The 19,575-nt window shown below is 50.5% G+C and overlaps 2 protein-coding genes and 1 long non-coding RNA gene across 5 annotated transcripts; 1 reads left to right on the plus strand and 2 right to left on the minus strand.

The window, feature by feature from the left end:
* Nucleotides 1-1,494: 1,494 nt before the first annotated feature.
* LOC140900538 (uncharacterized) lies at nucleotides 1,495-5,013 on the minus strand. Of its 2 annotated transcripts, none has more exons than XR_012155655.1 (4): nucleotides 3,992-5,013; nucleotides 2,813-2,978; nucleotides 2,117-2,236; nucleotides 1,495-1,767 (listed from the first exon to the last, which is right to left on the minus strand). It is a non-coding gene; the product is annotated as an uncharacterized LOC140900538 (long non-coding RNA). The 2 variants fall into 2 exon arrangements; XR_012155656.1 differs by having other exon boundaries at nucleotides 3,512-5,013.
* Nucleotides 5,014-5,494: 481 nt separating this feature from the next.
* Nucleotides 5,495-10,590, plus strand: YRDC (yrdC N6-threonylcarbamoyltransferase domain containing). The gene is made up of 6 exons (XM_073317410.2): nucleotides 5,495-5,723; nucleotides 6,599-6,794; nucleotides 7,547-7,661; nucleotides 9,099-9,218; nucleotides 9,704-9,846; nucleotides 10,214-10,590. The coding sequence occupies exons 1-6, from the start codon at nucleotides 5,510-5,512 to the stop codon at nucleotides 10,281-10,283; spliced, it is 858 nt and encodes a 285-aa protein (XP_073173511.2). The 5' UTR covers nucleotides 5,495-5,509; the 3' UTR covers nucleotides 10,284-10,590.
* Nucleotides 10,591-12,823: 2,233 nt separating this feature from the next.
* MANEAL (mannosidase endo-alpha like) lies at nucleotides 12,824-19,258 on the minus strand. 2 transcript variants are annotated; one of them, XM_073317409.2, is made up of 5 exons: nucleotides 18,319-19,258; nucleotides 15,832-15,941; nucleotides 15,215-15,291; nucleotides 13,816-14,406; nucleotides 12,824-13,019 (listed from the first exon to the last, which is right to left on the minus strand). In XM_073317409.2, the coding sequence occupies exons 1-5, from the start codon at nucleotides 18,800-18,802 to the stop codon at nucleotides 13,010-13,012; spliced, it is 1,272 nt and encodes a 423-aa protein (XP_073173510.2). In that variant the 5' UTR covers nucleotides 18,803-19,258; the 3' UTR covers nucleotides 12,824-13,009. The 2 variants fall into 2 exon arrangements, with proteins under 2 accessions (XP_073173510.2, XP_073173509.2); XM_073317408.2 differs by having other exon boundaries at nucleotides 12,824-14,406; nucleotides 18,319-19,256.
* Between the last annotated feature and the right edge of the window lie 317 nt (nucleotides 19,259-19,575).

Here is a 19,575-nt window from a genome sequence, read left to right on the forward strand (position 1 = left end):
TGGCATTATCTATCTTCTGTACTTATTCTGTAGCAGCTGAGTTCATACACCCTGGGGCGGTACTTGTGATTTGGCAGGTAGAGAGGCTGTGACTTACTGAAGGTTACCCAGAAACTCTGTGGTGGTGCATGGACTGCAACCCAGGTCTCCCAAGTCATAGGCTAGTACCCTAACCATTGTACCATGCTGCTGCTTAGCCTGCCACCCCTTTATAACCATCAGCTAGCAGGGACTGCAGGTCTCAGCAGTCATTAACACAGAGAGGGTCATATGGGCATTACATATTCATGAAAAGCCTCAAATAGGTGAGAGCCTGGCTCAGGCACAGTAACCGGCCTCTCAAAAATGATCCAGAAGCTGCCAAAGAAGGGCACCTATTTGCTTTAGGGGCAAGGGAATCCATACTGGCTGCTGGCCTCTGTACAAGTACCTGGTGAGCCAATTTAAGGACCTTGGGGTACATAAGGCCCCTAATAATTTAGGGCTGAAGTGTTTGGGCAAGTCTCTCCACAGCAGCTGAGCTGACTTTGTATTCTTCCCTCTTATATTGTCAGTGGTCCAGGATTTGTATTACAGGAGCACAAAGGAACTCTACTCCAGGATTGAGACCCCATTGTGCTAGATGCTTGAGACACGAAAGGGAGAGAATCAAGCTTTTCAGGACAAGGAGCAAGTCTGTGATGATAAAATAGGTGGATACAACAAACAGATGGGGGAAGGACAAGGCCCATGAGATGATCACACTTTAGGTACAAAGCATTGGTCAGAGCACACCAGGGGCCACACTCAGGGTTTATCTCACTCCAGCCAGAGCCACAGCCCTGCCTTTTCAGGAGCAGAATGCTCCAAGCCTCACTGTGCAGCTCCAAAGTGGGTCAGTTCTTCCATGATTATTGTAGGCACCCTCTTTAACCTGTTCTCAGTCAGGCTGAAGGAAATCAACACACGTTGGCTCTGACAGCAGCTCCCTCAAACTCCTAAACTGAAATGTCTAGTGTCAAACCAGGGCAGCTGGGAAGCAGGACACACAAGCTGCTGGTCTTCTGCATCTCCTCCAGCCCCCAGAGCGGCCTAAATCATATGGAGCAGAAAGCAAGGTAGCAGGAGCTGTTTGATGTGCTGTCAAAGGTTTCACACTCCCTCAAGGAGGAGTCACTGCTCCATGGCAATACTCCTCCCCATTCAAAGTGCAGGTAGGAATGAGGGGGAAGGAATTTAAAACCTGGAGCTATCCTCTGCTGAAGGCAGGAGGGGACAAAGGGGACAGATCATCAGGACAAAAGGCAAGATGCAGCCCCTGCAGTGCAACTGTTCCAGCTGTGCACTAAAAGATCATGAGACTGGAGGGGAAATCTACTTTCCTGTTAGTGACCCAAGGCAACAGCAGAGAGCTTGAGTGGGGTCAGCTGCCCAGGGTTAGCAGCAGTGATCAGAGCTGGGCTTGTCGTCAGGCTGTTTCTTTTCCCACGGTATTAACTTGTGACAGGCTGAAGCTTTCTCAGAGCTGGAGCAAACAGTTGTGTCATTTATTTCTAGACAACGCAATTGAGAGTTGAGGTCACAGCAACATGCACTTACACCCCACACCAAACGCATGCAAAGAGTTCAGGGACTAGAGGGCCAAGTATATTTTGTAGGGTACAGGCAATGAGAGTTGTAGTGGCTTCCTTCATCAATAGCCCTCAGGTGATCAGCTCATTAAGCATTTCAGGAATTCTTGTTCTCTTCTTGCACAGGCAAGGAGCTGCCCTCTGTTCTGGCAGGAGTCTAGCAAATAATAAAACCACACGCATCAGTCCAATGCCTCCCAGGAGCCGCTTTAACACAGAATTCAAGGGTGCCACCAACCTCACAGCACTAGGGTCAAGATGCTGCTTTCCAGAGATCATAACATTTTCTAATGAACTTAGTAATTGAAAAGAAATGGAGCAGCCCACCCCCATCCCCCGCTGGTCTTGCCATTCAAGGGAGATACGGCCTGTGGAAACCAGGGCTCCTTACAGGAGTTGCGCCATCTTGTGCTGGGCAGTCATGTAATGTTAAAGGAAAAGCCCTCGGGGGCCCTCTTTACAGAGGCCCTGCTGCAAGGAAAGTGGGGAAGATCACAATACTTAACACAGAGAGCAGCCTGAAGACTGGTGATTTCTGCCATCAGCTCGTCGCAGCTGGCAATGTTTGCCAGGAGGCACTGCTGCCGGACTTCAAGGGATCTTAGCAGGGTTCTCACACCTTCAACCTGCAAAGGAGAGGAGTCACCACAGGACATTCTCCAAGGTCAGGGGAAGAGTAATTAGGGACCCCCTAGGCTCTGTCATCCAGAGCTAGTGTGGGTCTCGTAATCTGCACCAGGCATGGCAAGCAGCATCAGTTCCAATGGGAACCTCCTTGGCAGCTGCCTGCAGTGCCCAGCAGCGTTTCTGTGAAATCCACAGGACTGGAGCAGTTACATTAGTTACACTGTGTCTTGAACATGGAAATTGAACCAGTGTTTCAACAAAAGCAACAAACCCTCTAGAGAGGGCAGCAGCTGGGCTAGGCACAGGGCTTGTCCTCACCACTGAGTTAATTCGAGTATTGCCCCTAACCTGAACTGCATCCACACACACCCCCCTTAACTGGAGCACGGTGGTGAGCCGGAGCCAGCTCAGTCTCCTTCTTTGAGTCCATGTTAAAATGCTGCTTTATGGTGTTGACAAAAGACAAACTGCACAGACATTTGAATTATTCTTACATGTAAACCTAACCTCATCCTTACTGCCAGCCTCCATCTCCTCATGCCATAAACCACACACATTCATACAGCCATACAAACCAGTGACGCAGTGTCTGGGGGCTGCTCAGCATCCTGTTTCATAGCATCCTCTGCATCCATTGCCAAGCTAGAGCTGAGAGCAGTTAGTTTTAATCTTAAGGGGCAGGACAGTTAGGGGTGGGAGTTGGCATCCAATTCACCAAGTTCCCAGAGTGGATCAGTAACACTGAAAAAAAAAATCACAGTTATAAGGGGTTTCTCTCCCCTGCTCCCAATAACAAATTAAAAACCCAGGGTGGTGCTGGAGCAGGCCCTGTTAACTAGAAAATCAGAGCTTGTCTCTTTAGCCTCTCCACCATTAGAGGTCAAGGAAAGGTGTGGTGAATAAGGTACTTATTCCCAATTTGAGCTAGATTAATAAATTATCTAACAGGTCATCAATTTCCAAAGCTAGGCAAAGGAGTGTTTGACATGAACACTTACACTCCAGGAAAAAGTTAATCAAAAAGCCAGAACAGAATCTTGAGGCAAACAGTGAAATTTCACTGGGACCTGCTCCACTGAGTAGCTTGTACACTCAGAAACCATCCTGGGAAATAAGGCAGCTTCCAAGCACAAAAGGATTTAAAAAGAAAAAACAGAAGGTTTTTCTCAAACTATTTGTTACATGGTAAACTCTTTGCCCCAGGAGGACTATTTAGCTAGAACATGCTTTGTTCCCAGCGAGTATTAGCACTGAAGAAAAGCCCCCAGCATCACCTTCTGCTCTCCTAGAGCAGCCGGCTGAGGCCTTATTTATAACGTCCTTCAGTGAGTCAATTGCTTCCACCTGTTTCCCTTGAGACCTCAGCTGGTTCCATTTCTAAACAGGCTGCACCTCTAATTATATCGTGTTCTTAAGGCTTCAAGTAAACCTGTAGTCTTTGTAAGAAACCTATTCTTTCCTTCCTTCCTTCCGGCTTTGCTAAATTATTTCCTACAGGTCTCTGTTCTTTGCTGTCCGCTGTAGTAAAATCAAAAGTCCCTGTGGTGGGTGCCAGAAGAGAGAGTGGTACCCATCTTGATGAGTCCTCTCCAAAGAGAGCAGGCAGCCCTGCACCAGCTTGGGACAACAGTCATTTGACAAAGCAAGGAAGGACTTTTGTGACCGGTACCACGAGATTAAATGGAGCTGTCACAGGATCCTTTGGATCACGAGGAATGATTTCTGTAGTCTTTGGCAAGACACAGGGCTCTCACCTGGGACTGAAAGACACGACGGAGCCAAGGTCAGGGGAGAAAGCCAAAATGGATTCCAAAGCAGCTTAGCTGGCTGATTGCACTGTCTTGGCCAGAATGGACTATATATATATCTTTATATATATCTTCATCTTTGCTTCTCTTGGCTAAGCAAGGATTTGCCAGTGATGTGTTCCAGTTGACAAACCCTGCTCCATTTTGGAAAGGCAGCCTGAGGTCACTGCAAATACTCGCTGAAGTGCATTCGTCCCTGAAGAGTGTAAAATCTCTGATCAGGAGTCTATCTCCGTTGACTCGCTGGGCAGAGTTCACGGTGTGAAGCTGGAGTGCAGGCAGTCAGACTCGAAGACAGTGCGGCCTCATGGCCTACCCTGAAGAGAGTGGGACCTCCTGAGGGTCTGGCACACGGAAGGGATTCCTCTGAGGGACTCTTTAAAAGCTGGGGGATAGCACAGATCCTGTGGATCTCTGACACACATGTAATAAGTAAATTCCATGAGTTTCTTCTGCAAGAACTTTATTGCCATAAAGCACCAGGGTCAGTCTAAATTCAGTGCCAGTCACTGTTTTACTTGTGAAGTTCCCAGGGTTGAGGGAGGGGAGAAGGAGGGAAGTCACATCCAGAAGGCAGTTTGCGTAGTGCTTAGAGGAGGATGGCTGGTGTCTGGACTCCTGGGTTTTGTTCCCAGTTCCGGGGGGACAGAAGGGGTCAGTGATAAGAGGGTAGGTCTGAGAGCCGGAAGACCTGGACTTTGCTCTCAGCTCTGTCGCTGACCGTGCCTCAGTTTCCCGGTCTGTGAAATGAGGGCGCTGAACCCCTGGGGATACAGGCGCTGGGGACCTGCAGCGAGGGGCGCGGCTCTCTGAGCCATCGCGCCGCAGGGCAGGGAGCGGGCGGCGGGCTGTTCCCGGGCAGGACCCTGTCGACTCTTGGGAGCCAGGGCGACGGGGCTTGTCCAAGGGCTCAGGCAGCAACTCACCGACAGCCCCAAGAGAACCCAGGAGTCCGGGCTCCCAGCCCCTCCCCCAGCTCTAACCCTCCAGACCCCCCCCCCGCTCCCAGAGCCAGGGATGGAACCCAGGAGTCCGGGCTCCCAGCCCCTCCCCCAGCTCTAACCCTCCAGGACCCCCCCCCCCCCCGCTCCCAGAGCCAGGGATGGAACCCAGGAGTCCGGGCTCCCAGCCCCTCCCCCAGCTCTAACCCTCCAGACCCCCCCCCGCTCCCAGAGCCAGGGATGGAACCCAGGAGTCCGGGCTCCCAGCCCCTCCCCCAGCTCTAACCCTCCAGACCCCCCCCGCTCCCAGAGCCAGGGATGGAACCCAGGAGTCCGGGCTCCCAGCCCCTCCCCCAGCTCTAACCCTCCAGACCCCCCCCGCTCCCAGAGCCAGGGATGGAACCCAGGAGTCCCGGCTCCCAGCCCCGCCCCCTCTCCCCACGAGGCCCCACGCCCCTCCCGGAGCCGGGGACAGACCCCGGCGTTGGAGGCGCCTGTCTCTTTAAGGAGGAGCGCGACCGGAATGACGTCATCGCGGCTCCTCCGCGCGGAAGCGGAAGCGGAAGTTCCTCCCATGCTGAGCGCGCGCGGGCGGGGCGCGCTGGCCGGCTGGGCCCGCGCCGCTGAGGGGCCCCTGGGGGGCGCGGGGCCGGGATGGGCCGCGGGGCTGCGGAGCCTTCGCCGCCCGCTGCCGCTCCCCGGGCCCGGGCGCCGCGCGGCGCAGAGCGACCCGCAGGGTGAGCGGGGCCGGGCGGGGGAAGCGGGGGTGGGGAGAGCCCGGGGGGGGGTCGGGGGTGGGGCGCGAGGGAAGCGGGGGTGGGGAGAGCCCGGGGGGGGTCGGCAGCGGGGCGCGAGGGAAGTGGGAGCGGGGCGGGGGTGGGGAGAGGCGGGGGGCCCGGGGGGGGTCGGCGGTGGGGCGCGAGGGAAGTGGGAGCGGGGCGGGGGTGGGGAGAGGCGGGGGGCCCGGGGGGGGTCGGCGGTGGGGCGCGAGGGAAGTGGGGGAGGCCGGAGCACAGGGTCCGGGCGGGGGTGGGGAGAGGCCGGGGGCCCGGGGGGGGTCGGCGGTGGGGCGTGAGGGAAGCGGGGGTGGGGAGAGGCGGGGGGCCCGGGGGGGTCGGCGGTGGGGGGCCCGGGGGGGGTCGGCGGCGGGGCGTGGGGGAGGCCAGGGGCCGGGGGGGGGTCGGCAGTGGGGGGAGGCGTGCCGGGGGCCCGGGAGGGTCGTCGTCGGCGGGACGCGAGGGAAGTGGGAGCGGGGCGGGGGGGGGAGAGGCGGGGGGCCCGGGGGGGGGAGAGGCGGGGGGCCCGGGGGGGGGTCGGCGGTGGGGCGCGAGGGAAGTGGGGGAGGCCGGAGCGCAGGGTCCGGGTGGGGGTGGGGAGAGGCCGGGGGCCCGGGGGGGGGTCGGCGGTGGGGCGTGAGGGAAGCGGGGGTGGGGAGAGGCGGGGGGCCCGGGGGGGTCGGCGGTGGGGGGCCCGGGGGGGGTCGGCGGCGGGGCGTGGGGGAGGCCGGGCGCCTGGGCCGGGTGACGGGGCCCCCGCTGGGCCCGAGAGACCGGGGCTGGGGTCGCTGCGGCAGTGGGGCTGGGCCGGGGGCTCACTCGCTGCTCCCCCCCAGGCTGGCGGGAGACCCTCCAGGCCACCGCGACTGTCCTGCGGGAGGGCGGCCTCGTGGCGCTCCCCACCGACACCGTGTACGGAGTAGCGTGTCTGGCCCAGAGCTCCCCGGCCATCCAGAAGATCTATAACCTGAAAGGGCGACATGGAGGCAAACCCCTGGCCATCTGCCTGGGCGAGGTGGAGCATATTTACAGGTGAGCATGTGCCTCGGCTGGGGACACTGAGCGCTAGGGCCCCGTGTCCGCCTGGGTGAGGCTGGGTCCTTTAAAAAACAGCTTTTGTGAAACCATCAGAAACGACCCACGCTTCATTAAACCACAGCGGAAAGTTGTTTTAAAGCAAGCTTTCCTTTGTAGCACTTGGGCACTTTCCAGGTCGCTGCCCTCGGCTTTGTTTTTCAGTTTTTAATACTCCGAGCGGTGTATAGTAAAAGCAAAAGTGAATTGGACTGATTTGACTTTGTGGTTCGTGCTGAGAGAAATGCAAGCTGTGTAAATCACAAAAGTAAATGGAATGCTCAGAATTCAGTTTTAGTATCTAACGTTGGTGGCCTTGGGAAAAAGATGAGTTTGCAAATATAGTTTTTTAAGTTGTATCCTTTCTGAGCGTCTCGAATCTGTGTCCAGCACAGCTTACAGTAGGGCAGGTACCTTGTTCCGTACACTGAAATGGGTACAGATGTACCTAGAGAGCCCAGAGAAGGGAAATCTCCCTCAGAGAGGGGTCATGGACTGCCAAAATTCTCACTGTGTGGTGCTTTGGTCAGGGAGGGCCAGCCTGTTTTTGTTGCATTTTGCTTCCTGTCTCAACTGTGCAATAGCAAAAATGTAAAACTTCAGGGGAGGGAGTTGTGGTAGCTGGGAGCATGGAAACATTCCCAGTGATGGTTAGTCTCTTGTGACTGTATCTTGTAGCGATTTTAAGTACATCTCAGTGTACTTTATAGGTACTGTCATGTCAATGTGCCAGAAGACCTGCTACGGGACCTGCTCCCAGGACCTGTGACCCTGGTATTGCAGCGCTCAGAAGAACTCAATAAAGACCTGAACCCTTTCACATCGGTAAGTCTTTGGGACATGACACACATCTCTGCAATTTGACAGGTGACCAGCATCTTCTTTGTGTGTAGTTCTTTGGCCTTCCCACTCACATTTGTTGTGTGTTCACGGCATTCAGCATTGATTGACGTCTTGAAGCTAGTTCCTGCTCTGTCAATAACAAACATGTGCCAAGATGGACATATTTGTAGGTGTCCTTGTCACCTATCTGAATGTGATATAACTTGTAGTGTTTGATGTGCTGGGTGGTTAAACTGTCTTGAGGTATGAAGCTGGTAGAAAGACCTATCCTTCCTTTTCTGTGGTCCAAATTTTATTCTGTGGGCCACATCCAGAAATAGAATTCCAGATTCTAGAATCAGATCACTTGTTTTAAAGCATTTAGAATTTACCCATTAAGGTGTTAATGGGGGTTAAGAAGTAATAAAACTAAATTAAATAAGATAATAGCTCACCTCTTAGTGAGAACCCTGAGGAAAAGTTTCTGGCACTTGACTCCCAATGTCAATCTCAATATTTGTAACAGAACATTGGAAGCAGCAGCTGAGGGTGTTGCTGTCCAGCTGAGAAACTCCGTCAGTAGGGCCACAGGTGGTCCATAGTTCAGACCCCCTGTTTAGTTCCCTCTCTGATAGTCCAGAAATTAGAAGTTGAACTTCAATGACGTATCAAGGCAGATGTGCCCCCAGAAATATTTTTAATGGTATGCAGTTCATCCCCCTTCCCTATCCCAGTCTCAGAGAGGAGACTGGCCATGGCTTCGCTGTGGTCAGTGCATGTGCTCAGACCCTGGGCCTTGTGCAGCAGTAAAGAGATTCCCTCACCCTGTCTTGGAGTGGGAGATGCCAGCTGCACTGATCATAGGGAGGCAGGGACAGCAGGCCCAGCCCCTCCCCCCCCAGCTGACTCTGCGGCTGTAGAGACCCAGCAGCCACTACCCCCCCTTCCAGCCATGCCTGAGACAGTGATGCAGCAGCCCAGTGGCCAGGGACCCACCACCCGCACAGGAGGTAACAGGCTGGGGGGCCCTTAGTACCTCCCAATGGGAGAGCACCTGCCAGAGACCTGGCATTGTAGGCTGGCAGGAAACTGGAAGCCCTGGTACTTTCCCAAGCCTCCTGCAGGAGTGGGGAAGCTAGAGCCCTTATGGGCTTTCCACAGGGGGCCTGTGGGGCTGAATGGTACCAGCTCCCCCTCCAGTGTTTGGGCATGTCCCAGCATAGCTGAAAATTGTTAAGTGGATGGGGTAGCAGCAAGATGGAATCATTATGTGGGCCAAATCCAGCCCTCAGGCTGCCAGTTGGACCACACTTCTTTAGGTCAACAGGGCTTCATACAACATAATGGGATACATGGTTGATCTGTAGCTCAATGACTGTTGCCTATAAATGTATCCTCTCTTTGGCTGTTGCATATAAACACACCTCTCTTCTCTTGTAGTTGGTTGGCATTCGTATTCCAAATCACCCTTTCATTAGGGAGGTGGCACAGGCTTGTTCAGGACCACTGGCTTTAACGAGCGCTAACATCAGTACTCAGGCGAGCACACTGACCGTCTCGGTAAGGTTGGTTTTGTCACTGGGGAGAACTGCCGTGCTAGGATTTCAGATAGGAGTTGGGAGAAGCTACTAACCTGTTGTACCACCTTTCCCATGGTGGTTGTTCCTCGTCCTTCTGTTACAGACCCCCTTCACAATAGACTACAGATCCCTGCTGCTGTGCTGGGAGCCTCCCTTAAAGATTGAGGAAGGGCAGAGTTTAAAATGCAGACTGTTTAAAGGCTTCCTGTGTACTTTACTAAACATGATTATGTAGCAAATGGTTCTGAACCTGAGAATCCTTAGAGGGCACTTGTAGCTCCTAAAATAGTGAAAGCGTCTGTTCTGATGTCTATGGTGTGTTCAGCTCAGAAGCTCAGAGAAATGGGATGTCTTCCCTGGCACCAGAGTCCGACAGTGCTTCACGTGTGGTATCCATTTAAAAACTAAAACAACCACCCCTCAAATGCTTAGTTGGCTGAACCCAATTTTCCCTTCTTGTCTCAGGAATTCCAAGACCTTTGGCCTCAGTTGTCCCTGGTCATTGATGGAGGTGTAATTGGAGATATCCAGAGTCCAGAGTGTCGTCTGGGGTCAACTGTGGTCGACTTGTCTGTATCTGGGAAATACACCATTATTCGGCCTGGCTGGTAAGCACTCTTTGCTGACCATAGCTGCAGCTTTCACTTTAGGTAAAACAAAATGCAACTGAAAGTTAAAACATGGGGCTTGTTTTGCCCATTTCCCTACAGCGGTTAGTGTAGGATGTTTTCAAAGTGCAGCATTCTCTAACACCTAACTAATTTGCCTGTCCAGAGATGCTGAAAATTGACAGATACTGGGTTCAGCAGGATATAACTTGCTATTTCATAATATACTGCTCTTTTGCCCTGCTGGGCTGAAGATAACCTTGCTCAGCTGGTTCTCGTTTTTTCCCTACAAAACTGTGGAACCAACTGAGTTCTGCAAATGGGAACTTATTTCTAGTCACCACGCTACTTGCCTTTATTTCCATAGTGCACTGACACCGACAGTTGAAATCCTGGGGAAGAAATACGGCTTGACATCAGAACCACCTTCTTTGTGAGATACCAAACTCTGGAAGCTGTGCAGAGTCAGTAAAACTGGGCACCATGTGCCTGTCTCTTCAGGAAGCCAGTGTCAAAGGTCTTGTTTAATAAGGTCAATGGTTGTATCAGTCCTCATGTCTCTCCTTGGGTCTTTTCATCATTTGTGTGTAATGGCTATTGGTGTGCTGTGCATGTTTGTAAGAAACAAACCAAGTACTTCTGACCTCCTTGTGCAAGTGTAATATCCCTGATTACCGTACAAGGGATCTTTTGCCTTGTGCAATGGGGTTTACTAGGATTTGAAATAAACGTCTATTTGTGATATTTTGGGAAACTGCTGTTCTTGCATGGGACAGAGGATCGTGTTTTACTGAAATACCTGTGTACAGCACTTGGGTTTGATTCAGATTTAGAGGCAACCAATTGCTGTTTTGACTTAAACACACACCACAGTTTTTAAATGTTTCTTCTGTTTTACTTAAAAATATCAGGAATACAGTGTCTCCTCTTGCTTGGTTTTGCAGGAGTGAGCTTTGACCCCTTTAGTAGAGAGAATCCTTCTTCCACCTGTCTGCTGAGTGTTTGGCTTAAATAGTAGAGCACCTGAAAGGGAAATGGCTTTTTATTTTGTCTTAATCTGTTTCTCATGATGCCATAATCTTACTGTTCTCCAGCAAAAAGTAGCAAGTCTAGACCTGATATTTCTAACGGCGCCAACAGGAGAAACTTTTCAGCTGCTCTTTAGTTGTCAAAAAAGCATCCCTTTTGCAAGTCATCTAAGGTTTACTTTTAGGTGATGGTTGCTAATCCTGATACTAGACTAAATTCTTCCGTTTGCTTTCCTTGTAAAAGGAGAAAGGACAGACCCTGAAGTGCAATCTTTTTAGTCCCTCATGAACTGTTCCCTTCATCACCCATGAAGTTGTTGCTTTCCCTACTTAGCTGACCTGCGGACTAGAATCAGTCTGTAGTTTTTATAGATCTTAATTCAGTGAGATTATTAGAATAATAGGAGGAGGCCAAAAGGGTCTGAGCCAGTATTTACTCTTCTGGGAACACTAAAATGTAATTAATCTGTTCATGGTGATATTTATTAGTGTTTAAAAACTGGTGACCAAACTGTGTTTTTTGAAACACAATTCTGTTATAAATGCTTAGATTTAAGGTGTTTGGATCTCTGCAATGCCTCTTTGTGTTAGTGCCATTAAAGTGTAAATTTTGTACGTACACTGTTACCTTTTGGAGGTGGTGGCTTTTCATCTTTGGAAGACTAATCTCTGCAGCCTACAGTTACTTGTTGTCGAGATGAGGGTTTGACTAGCAACTACTCTGCTAAACCAGGCCCATCATGCAGCAAGACATGGAGCAGCTGGACCCTTATCAAATCTTGAAAAAGATGAACAAGGGCTTTATAACCCAGATGCTTTGGTGAGTGAGATGCAACCATAGGATAGCTCTTTGCTTATTCCACTCTTGCACTAAGTTGGCAGGACCTGATGAAGTGTATAAAATTTGCAGATGACTCCAAAGTGGGAGGGGTTGAAAGCACTTCAGAGGACAGGATTAGAATGCAAAATGACCTTGACAAACTGGAAAATTGGTCTGAAACCACCAATAAGATGAAATTCAATAAAGACAAGTGCAAAGTAAAGTACTTCACTTAGGTAGGAAAAATCAAACAAACAAATGGGGAATAAGTAGTTAGGGGCAGGAAAGCTGAACAGGATCTGGGGGTTACAGCGGATCACAAATTGAATATGACCCACCACTATGATGCAGTTTCCAAGAAAGGCAGCCTGGGCTGTATTAACAGCAGTGTTGTATGTAAGACATGGGAGACAATTGTGCCACTATTCAGCCCCACTAAAGTGTTGGCTGGAGTGTTAGGTTCAGTTTTGGGTGCCAAATTGGGACGAGACCAGAGGAGAGCAACAAACATATGAGGTTTAGAAAACCTGACCTATGACAAAGGGTTGTTAAAATGGGTCCTGAGAAAAGACTGATGGGTGGGAATCTGATACATCTTCAACCATGTCAAATGCTGTTATCACGAGGACCGTGATAAATTGTGTCCACTGAAGGTAGGACAAGGTTTAAACAGCTTAATCTGCAGCAAGGGAGATGAGGTTTAGGTTATTTAAGAACAGGTTAGACAAACACCTGTCTGGGATGGTCTAGGTTTACTTGGTCCTGCTTGAGTATAGGGAATGGACTAGATCAGGGGTTCTCACACTTCACTACACCGTGACCCCCTTCTGACAACAAAAATTACTGCAGTATATTACCCCAGGTGCGGGGGCCAAAACTGAAGCCTGACCCACAGTCTGAGAACCACTGGACAATATGACCTCTTGAGCTCCCTTAGAATCTTACATGTCTATGATTCTAATTCTCTCGACCAAGCATGAGTGGCTAGATAGAGTGTGTTTTCAATCCTTTGCATTAAATGGAGAAAAATGAAACCATCAGTGCTGTCACTGTGCAGTAAAAGTCAGAGTTTGTATAAATTAAGCATAATTAATGTGACAAGGGAGAACCTCATGCACTAACTCAGATCTAAAGCTGCCACTTCTCACTTTATTGATAAAAAGACAAGTACAAATGAATTCTTAAAACACCAAATTTAGAAGGGACTGGATGTACGATAGTTACAAAAACGGGTATTTATTCTATAGTGATGTAACTTCCTTCTGGGAAAACACATCAGTATTTTCAGTTACGTTTTATTGCAAGTGGTCACAGGTCACTTGATTCTAGAGAGGAGATAAAACAAAGTTAAGGCTAAGTTTTGAACATGTGAAACACTAAAAGGGCATTTAGTACAGATCACTGCAGTTCACTGGTTGCCAATACAGATAACAGGTTAAATTCCAGCTCTAATTATTTTTAGTTATTTGGACACAGTGGCTCACTAACACCACCCAACCCAAAGGGTATTTAATTGCATAGGTTTGTTCTACAATTAACAATTTTGAGGAACAATTAACTCTTTGTTTCAACCAGCTAATAAGGGAAGTTAATTGTCAGAGCTGCTAGTGGTGTGTGGAATATGTAATCAGCAGGCAACTGGTGAAGGGCATAGGGTAAAATACATGCTGGGGGTCGGAGCCCAGCTCATATCTAAAATATCACACTAAACATATGCATGGTAAGAAAAACAGATCTCTTGCTCATTCATTCCCTGGCCTAGTCACTTACAGGCCAGTTCAGCTCCAGCAGGGCTTTAAAAGGGACATCTGTACTAAACTCACAGCTGCAATAGAACAGACTGCTGCTTAGAGACCCCTCTGCTCACTGACATTTCCTCCTGGGGTTGTGGAGTTGGTGCTCAAACCAGCCTTAGGGCTGTTCATGGAGAACACTCTATTTAGCGACCCGAACAAACGCATCAGTCCTGAACAGAGACTGTGACCCATAATCTGCTTTTCCCAACCGATTCTTTTTAACGTGACCTTTTTCATAAAGCAAAGACAGGCTATCTGAAGGCTTCCCGTACATAATAATCACATCAGCCATTGCTCCTTCTCCTTGCTAAAGTGTTCTGCCCACCTGCGGGTCAGCTCCAGATACATGTTGGGCTGATGAGGCAGGTAGTCCAGATAGAGGCGTGTTAGTGTTGTCTTGGGCACCGCTTTCTCGATCTGAGTGCCTTCATGCCACTCGTTGAAGGAAGTGATGGAGACTATCTCTGGCCTCACCATGAGTGCAGCCTGCAGAGCCGTTTCATAATATTTTCCGTTGACTCTGTTGCGAGTGTTGTGGTTGTTCCACGGGCGGATACTAGTGTCAATGTAGCCTGGGCCAACACTGGGAATGAACATCAGGTTGTTTGAGTCACAGAAGGCTTTGATAGCTTTCCAGTTCTGGTGGGATGAGCCGAAAGAGAAGCCATTGGATGCAAAATATGTGTACATGCCATCGAATCCTGCAGAGAGAATATCGTGCTTGTGTCCTTCTTCCACTAGCAGTGCTATGAACACTGCATCATAAGGGGTATTGCGGAGGGAATGAGAGCCTGACTGGGTGAAGAGCTTGGCCCAGGATTCAGGGGGTGTCAGGTAAGAATCATATATGTAAAACATTGGGAGGCTCCGTCCTGTACTGGTCTTGCATTTATAAAAAGCTGCATGAGATCCATATCTACAGAGAAAGAACAGACCATTTCAGTAAGTGATCGGCACCTGGGGAGCAAGTCCCATGCTGACTAGCAGGCAGGTATGCCCATTACAAGGCAAGTGCAGCCTGAAGCCCAGTCAATTGCATGCCCTGGTAGTTCCACTTTAGGCCTTTGCATGCTCCCTGTGTCACCGTTTACCAGAATGGTTCAGCTGCATTGCCCATGGTTAGACAAAGGGGAGGATGTTGCACTGGACTGATCAATATTTCAGACCCATTTTACCACCCTGAGGGAATGCCTGGAGGAACAGGAAAGCTTTGTTGCATTCCCTGAGAGACTCCATCAGACTGATTTATACTTGAGATATTCTGCAGTGGTGACCACCATCGACATGCCAATAAATGCACTGGGGACATGTGCACACTTACAAACTGGTGAGAGATCCCCCGATGGATGGTAATAGCTTTTGGTTACTGCCTGGTTCGCCTGCATTCCAGCTAGTGACCCACAGTGAAAAGCTCTTTATTCCCCAGCATTAACAAGAAAATAAGATTTAAACATCTCTGGCAATGGCCTTTTCTACAGACTCTGGGGCTAATATACTCACTTTATAAGGGTTGCTGAGGATGACATATAAGTAAAGGGCTTGGTGTGATGCTGTTGCATTTCTCTGCTACAGCACCCTGTGGCATAACTTACTTAGTTCATATACAGCGCGAGCAAGAAGTTTAGTACAAGACAGACATGGTTGGCATGACACTGCTTTGTATCTCAGCACAGAGTTGGGCCTGAACTATGCTCTTGTGGCAGCTACTGAAAGCCCAGACTTACTTGTCTACGATGTATTTAATGTTCTCATGCACAGTGCGGTCGTCGCGCCCTTTGTATGGCTGGATGTGGAAGGCAACCTTCAAAATAAATCATGGAGACATGGTGACAAGCACATGCTTTCCTTGTGACAGTCAGTAAGTCCCAGACCCTTTGAAGAGGTCACAGTGTCCATTCATCACAGAGCATCCAGAAGCTGCCTAGGCAGCCCCCTTGCAGGAAACAGACTGAGGGTCTGTTCCATCATAATAGGGCATCATAAATACTAACAAATTGAATTAGTCTTTAAGGTGCCACCAGACCCCTCGTTTTTGTGGATACAGACTAACATGGGTATCCCTCTGACACATAATAGGGCATGTAACCTATCCCTGTTTGTCCAGACTAGTTTTAATAGCTGTGAGAACAAGCTGTAAAGCCCTCTCATGAAGTGATGCTTGTTTGTGCTCAGCTGTTGCAAAATAAAGACTCCCCACTACCTCCCATAATGACCCGTTAAAAATAATACAAAGCCACTGAGACTGCAGAGCACGCTCCTGCTGGAGAAGCACCGTGGTAATTCCTGGCTAATTTGAGCAATTAGTTTAAAAGCTTCAAACAACGAGAGAGAGCAGTCTTACCTTTATGGCATATCTGTGTGCAGCATCCAAGATAAATGGCACAAGACTATCTGATGGCTCCCCATTATCATCTGCCAGACCAGGTGGGTACCAAGACAAAACCAGGACTCCTGCAACAAGTTGCAGAAGGAGATCAGGACCAACCAAATGCACTGATATTTAAACCCCTGCCTGCCTTCTGCCTCTCCCATGCAGCACCAGAACTCAACCTTATTTCTAGTCATTCTAACAATTGCACAGAGTCCTCTAAGCTTAGTTGTCAAAGCAGTTAAATCTCAGATTTAGGAAGGAGATCCCTTAAAATAGGAGGGTCTGAACCACTGGCTCTACCCAGCCTGGATCCTCTGTTTTGATACCCAGGTGCGGGGAGATGGTTATAATTGTCCTCAAGCATTATGTCTGTACCGTTAGGTATAATTCGTAGCAGGGTAACAGCTTGAGAATTCCTCAGAATGAAGTTAAATTCTCAATCCTTTTCTCAATAGCACCATCCATGGCAGAGTTCTATAGGAGGAGCAGTTCGAAGTGCCTGACCTAGTGCATAGTGGAAAGATACTAGTCTGTATTAATAATGTGTTCCAGTTTAGTTATGTGCAAGATCTGCCACAGAGGTGTTTTTTCAATCCTGTTATACCACAAAAACACTGCATCTGGAATGGAAAGGGTTAATTGAAAGAACACTGGTAAACACTGTAAGGTGACCTTTCTTGAAGGAAAAACATCTGGCTTGAAAGGAGGTTTTTGTTCACCAGCCCTGTAATTTAATGATGGAGCTGTCCATAGCAGGGGGTGCTGAAATGTCACCTGTGCTTAACAGTCCCAAACTAGCAAGCTGCTTCTCAGGTGATGGTTGGAGAACTATTAGACTGAATGCTGGGCAAGCAAAGCCACTTTAATACAAGGCCAGATTAGGATGAACTGGCACAAACTGACTTCCCATTGCTCGCTATTTGATTAATGAGAATATAAAGATGTCATTACCTGACTCACTCACTTGTCACTGAAAGGGAGCCAATTTTGATAGTGATAATGAGAGTTTGTTTTGATCTGGTTCACACTATCTTCCTGCTGTGACCTCATCTGATCTTGACAGCAGACTAGGCTGGGCCAGTACTTGGATGGGAAATCTCCAAGATAAAAAAATATCACACGCAATGCTACATGAAGAGGTGCTGGTGACAGAGAGAATGTACAACTAATTCAGGCCCATTCGAGGGAGCAGTAGGCTGCCACATCTCCAACAGGGGTCCTGAACTCTTGGAATCAAAGGTCCCTGATATCTTTCCTATCATGAGAGCTGGGATGTTTGCCCCATTCAAGAGTCAGCTTTGGCAATTTATAGCATCTGTTTAATGTTGGAATTCACTTGTCCCGGGGGATCCTGTACAGCACAGGAATTGGAAGAGGCTGATCTCTTAATAAAATATACTTTGCTACCAGTGCTAATAGGCTGTTCAGTACAGTACAGAATTGCTCTGCTGTATTTATACTGCTACACTTTGCAAGCTACCCAGCAAAACATGCAAGTTAAAAAGAAAACACTTAGCCTTGAAGGCAAGCATAGAATGGGCCCAATCTATCAGTACTATTTTCATTCCAGCAACGCCTTCTGGTCTTAAATAACTTTCTTTTCCTTTTTGGGAAGGCAAAAGGCATACTGTTTGCGAATTTTTAAAAGTTAAGGTTGAATAGCTTTGCTACAAGCTGCATTTTTGATGAGTTTTAACCAGTGCTTTCTAAGTCTTCATGTAGAAGTTATACTCCAGTTTGTAGAATGAAAGTCTCTCAGATCCTTGCACTCAGCCAAAGGCTCTTTTAATGTCCTGGGGTTTGTAACTATGCATCCCCATCCTGCAAACACTCACCTGCTTAACTTGAGTCATGCAAGCAGCCCCCTTAACTTTACTGCGAGTGCTCACATGAGTAAAATTAAGCATGCAGAAACACTTACTAAAAGGTGCATTTTCCTTGACATTCAGTCTAAATTTTCCTTTAATTTATTCCTATTACTCCTACTGTGACTGCCTTGTAGCACCCTCAGTGTCTCCTCTCGCACCTTGGTGCTTACATCCTTGTTAACTTAACTCCCTTGTCACCATCTGGCCTTCACCATGGGTTAACGGTACAAAGCAACGTAGTCTTTGTCCGGAAACTTCACTGTGGATGAAAATTCAAATACATACACCCGAACACTGAAAGTTGTGATGCTATCCTCTCTGAATTGGGGTTAAAGCAGTTTATGAGTTATTTTTCCAGTATTTAAAAAAATATTATCTCGTGTACCCCTGATGGATTTCAATACTAATGCTCGACTCCAGCAAGCAGGTCTGTGCCTGGAACACCAGTGATTTCGCTGGGGTACTGCATGGATGCAGAGGCTCACCTGCACAGATCCGCTTGTAGGACTGGGGCCTCGTTTGGTACCCAACATCTATGAAACTGTTAGTTGCATTGACAAGACGATGAAACATGTCAGGACATCCTTACCAACTGCTGCCGCTCTCAGCTGGTTCATGTGCTCCTCCAGCACTTCAGGGTCCCTGGAGCTGTAAGGTCCCAGCTCAGGGTAGAAGCTAGAGCCAATGTCCTCTGGGGGGCTGTGCCGCCCTTTGGGGTAGCTGGCGGATATCTTGGGGTCCCAGTGCGGCACCATGACATGGTCCCAGTGCAGGTACTTTCCTTCGAAGTGGGTGTTCCCGTACCACATGTAGTAGAAGATGTGCAGGTCGTAGTCCACGGGCGGCGTTGGTGCCTTGGCGTGACTGCTGGCAGCCACCTGAGGCCGGGAGATGGCCTCCTGGGAGACAGAGCGCCTTTCCCCTCGCTCGGCGAAGGGCACCAGCTCCAGCCCGGGGGCCAGGTCTGAGAAGCCATCAGAGGGTTTCAGAGTCCGCAGGCCCATCATGGTGCCGAAGATGAAGAGGGTGAAGAGGAAGAGGGCAATGCAGGCTCTGCGCCTCAGCCGGGCCATGGCGCCGGGGGCTGCACCAGGGGAGGGGGCAGCCAAGGGTCCGTCAGTCACCCTCCCCCCCAGTAGCGGATGGGCTGGGGGACGGGGTCAGGGCCAGCGCAGGCCAGCGGCTGCGCAGGTAAGAGGGGTTGGGGGGGTGGGCAGTCAGTCACGGGGGGAGGGAGGCGGGGGGTTGGTCACCGGGGGGGAGTGTTGGTCGGTCAGTCAGTCGGGCCCAGCGGTGGGGGAGTCGGTCGGTCACGGGGGGAGGGTTGGGCCCGGTCGGGTCGGTCTGTCCCTGGGGCAGGGGGTGTCAGTCATTCAGGCCCAGCGGTTGGTCGGGCCCCATGGGGTGCTCGGGTGTCCGTCAGTCCCGGGGGGAGGGGGTGCGGGTGTGTCAGTCTGTCGGTCAGTCCCCGGGGGGGCGCACGGGTCAGTCGGTCCCCGGGAGGGGGCGGGGGGGCGTGGGGGGCGAGTTGGGCGGGTGCAGGGGGGGTCGGTCCCCGGGGCGGGTTGGTCACGGGGGCGCGGGTCGGTCACGGGGGCGGGGGGGGTCGGTCACACGTGGGGGGTCGGTCGGTCACGGGGGGTCGGTCACATGGGGGGCGGGGCTGTCACGGGACAGTCAGTTGGGCGCGGGGGGGGGTTTGGTCGGTTACAGGGGCGTGGGGGGGTCGGTTGGTCACGGGGGGCGGGTCGATCACGTGGGGGGCTCGGTCGGAGGGGGAGGTCAGTCGCTCACGGGGGTGCGGGGGGGCCGGTCAGTCCCGCGGGCGGGGGCCGGTCACGGAGGG

Source organism: Lepidochelys kempii, chromosome 19 (genome assembly GCF_965140285.1).
Source record: "Lepidochelys kempii isolate rLepKem1 chromosome 19, rLepKem1.hap1, whole genome shotgun sequence".
Lineage (NCBI taxonomy): Eukaryota > Metazoa > Chordata > Testudines > Cheloniidae > Lepidochelys > Lepidochelys kempii.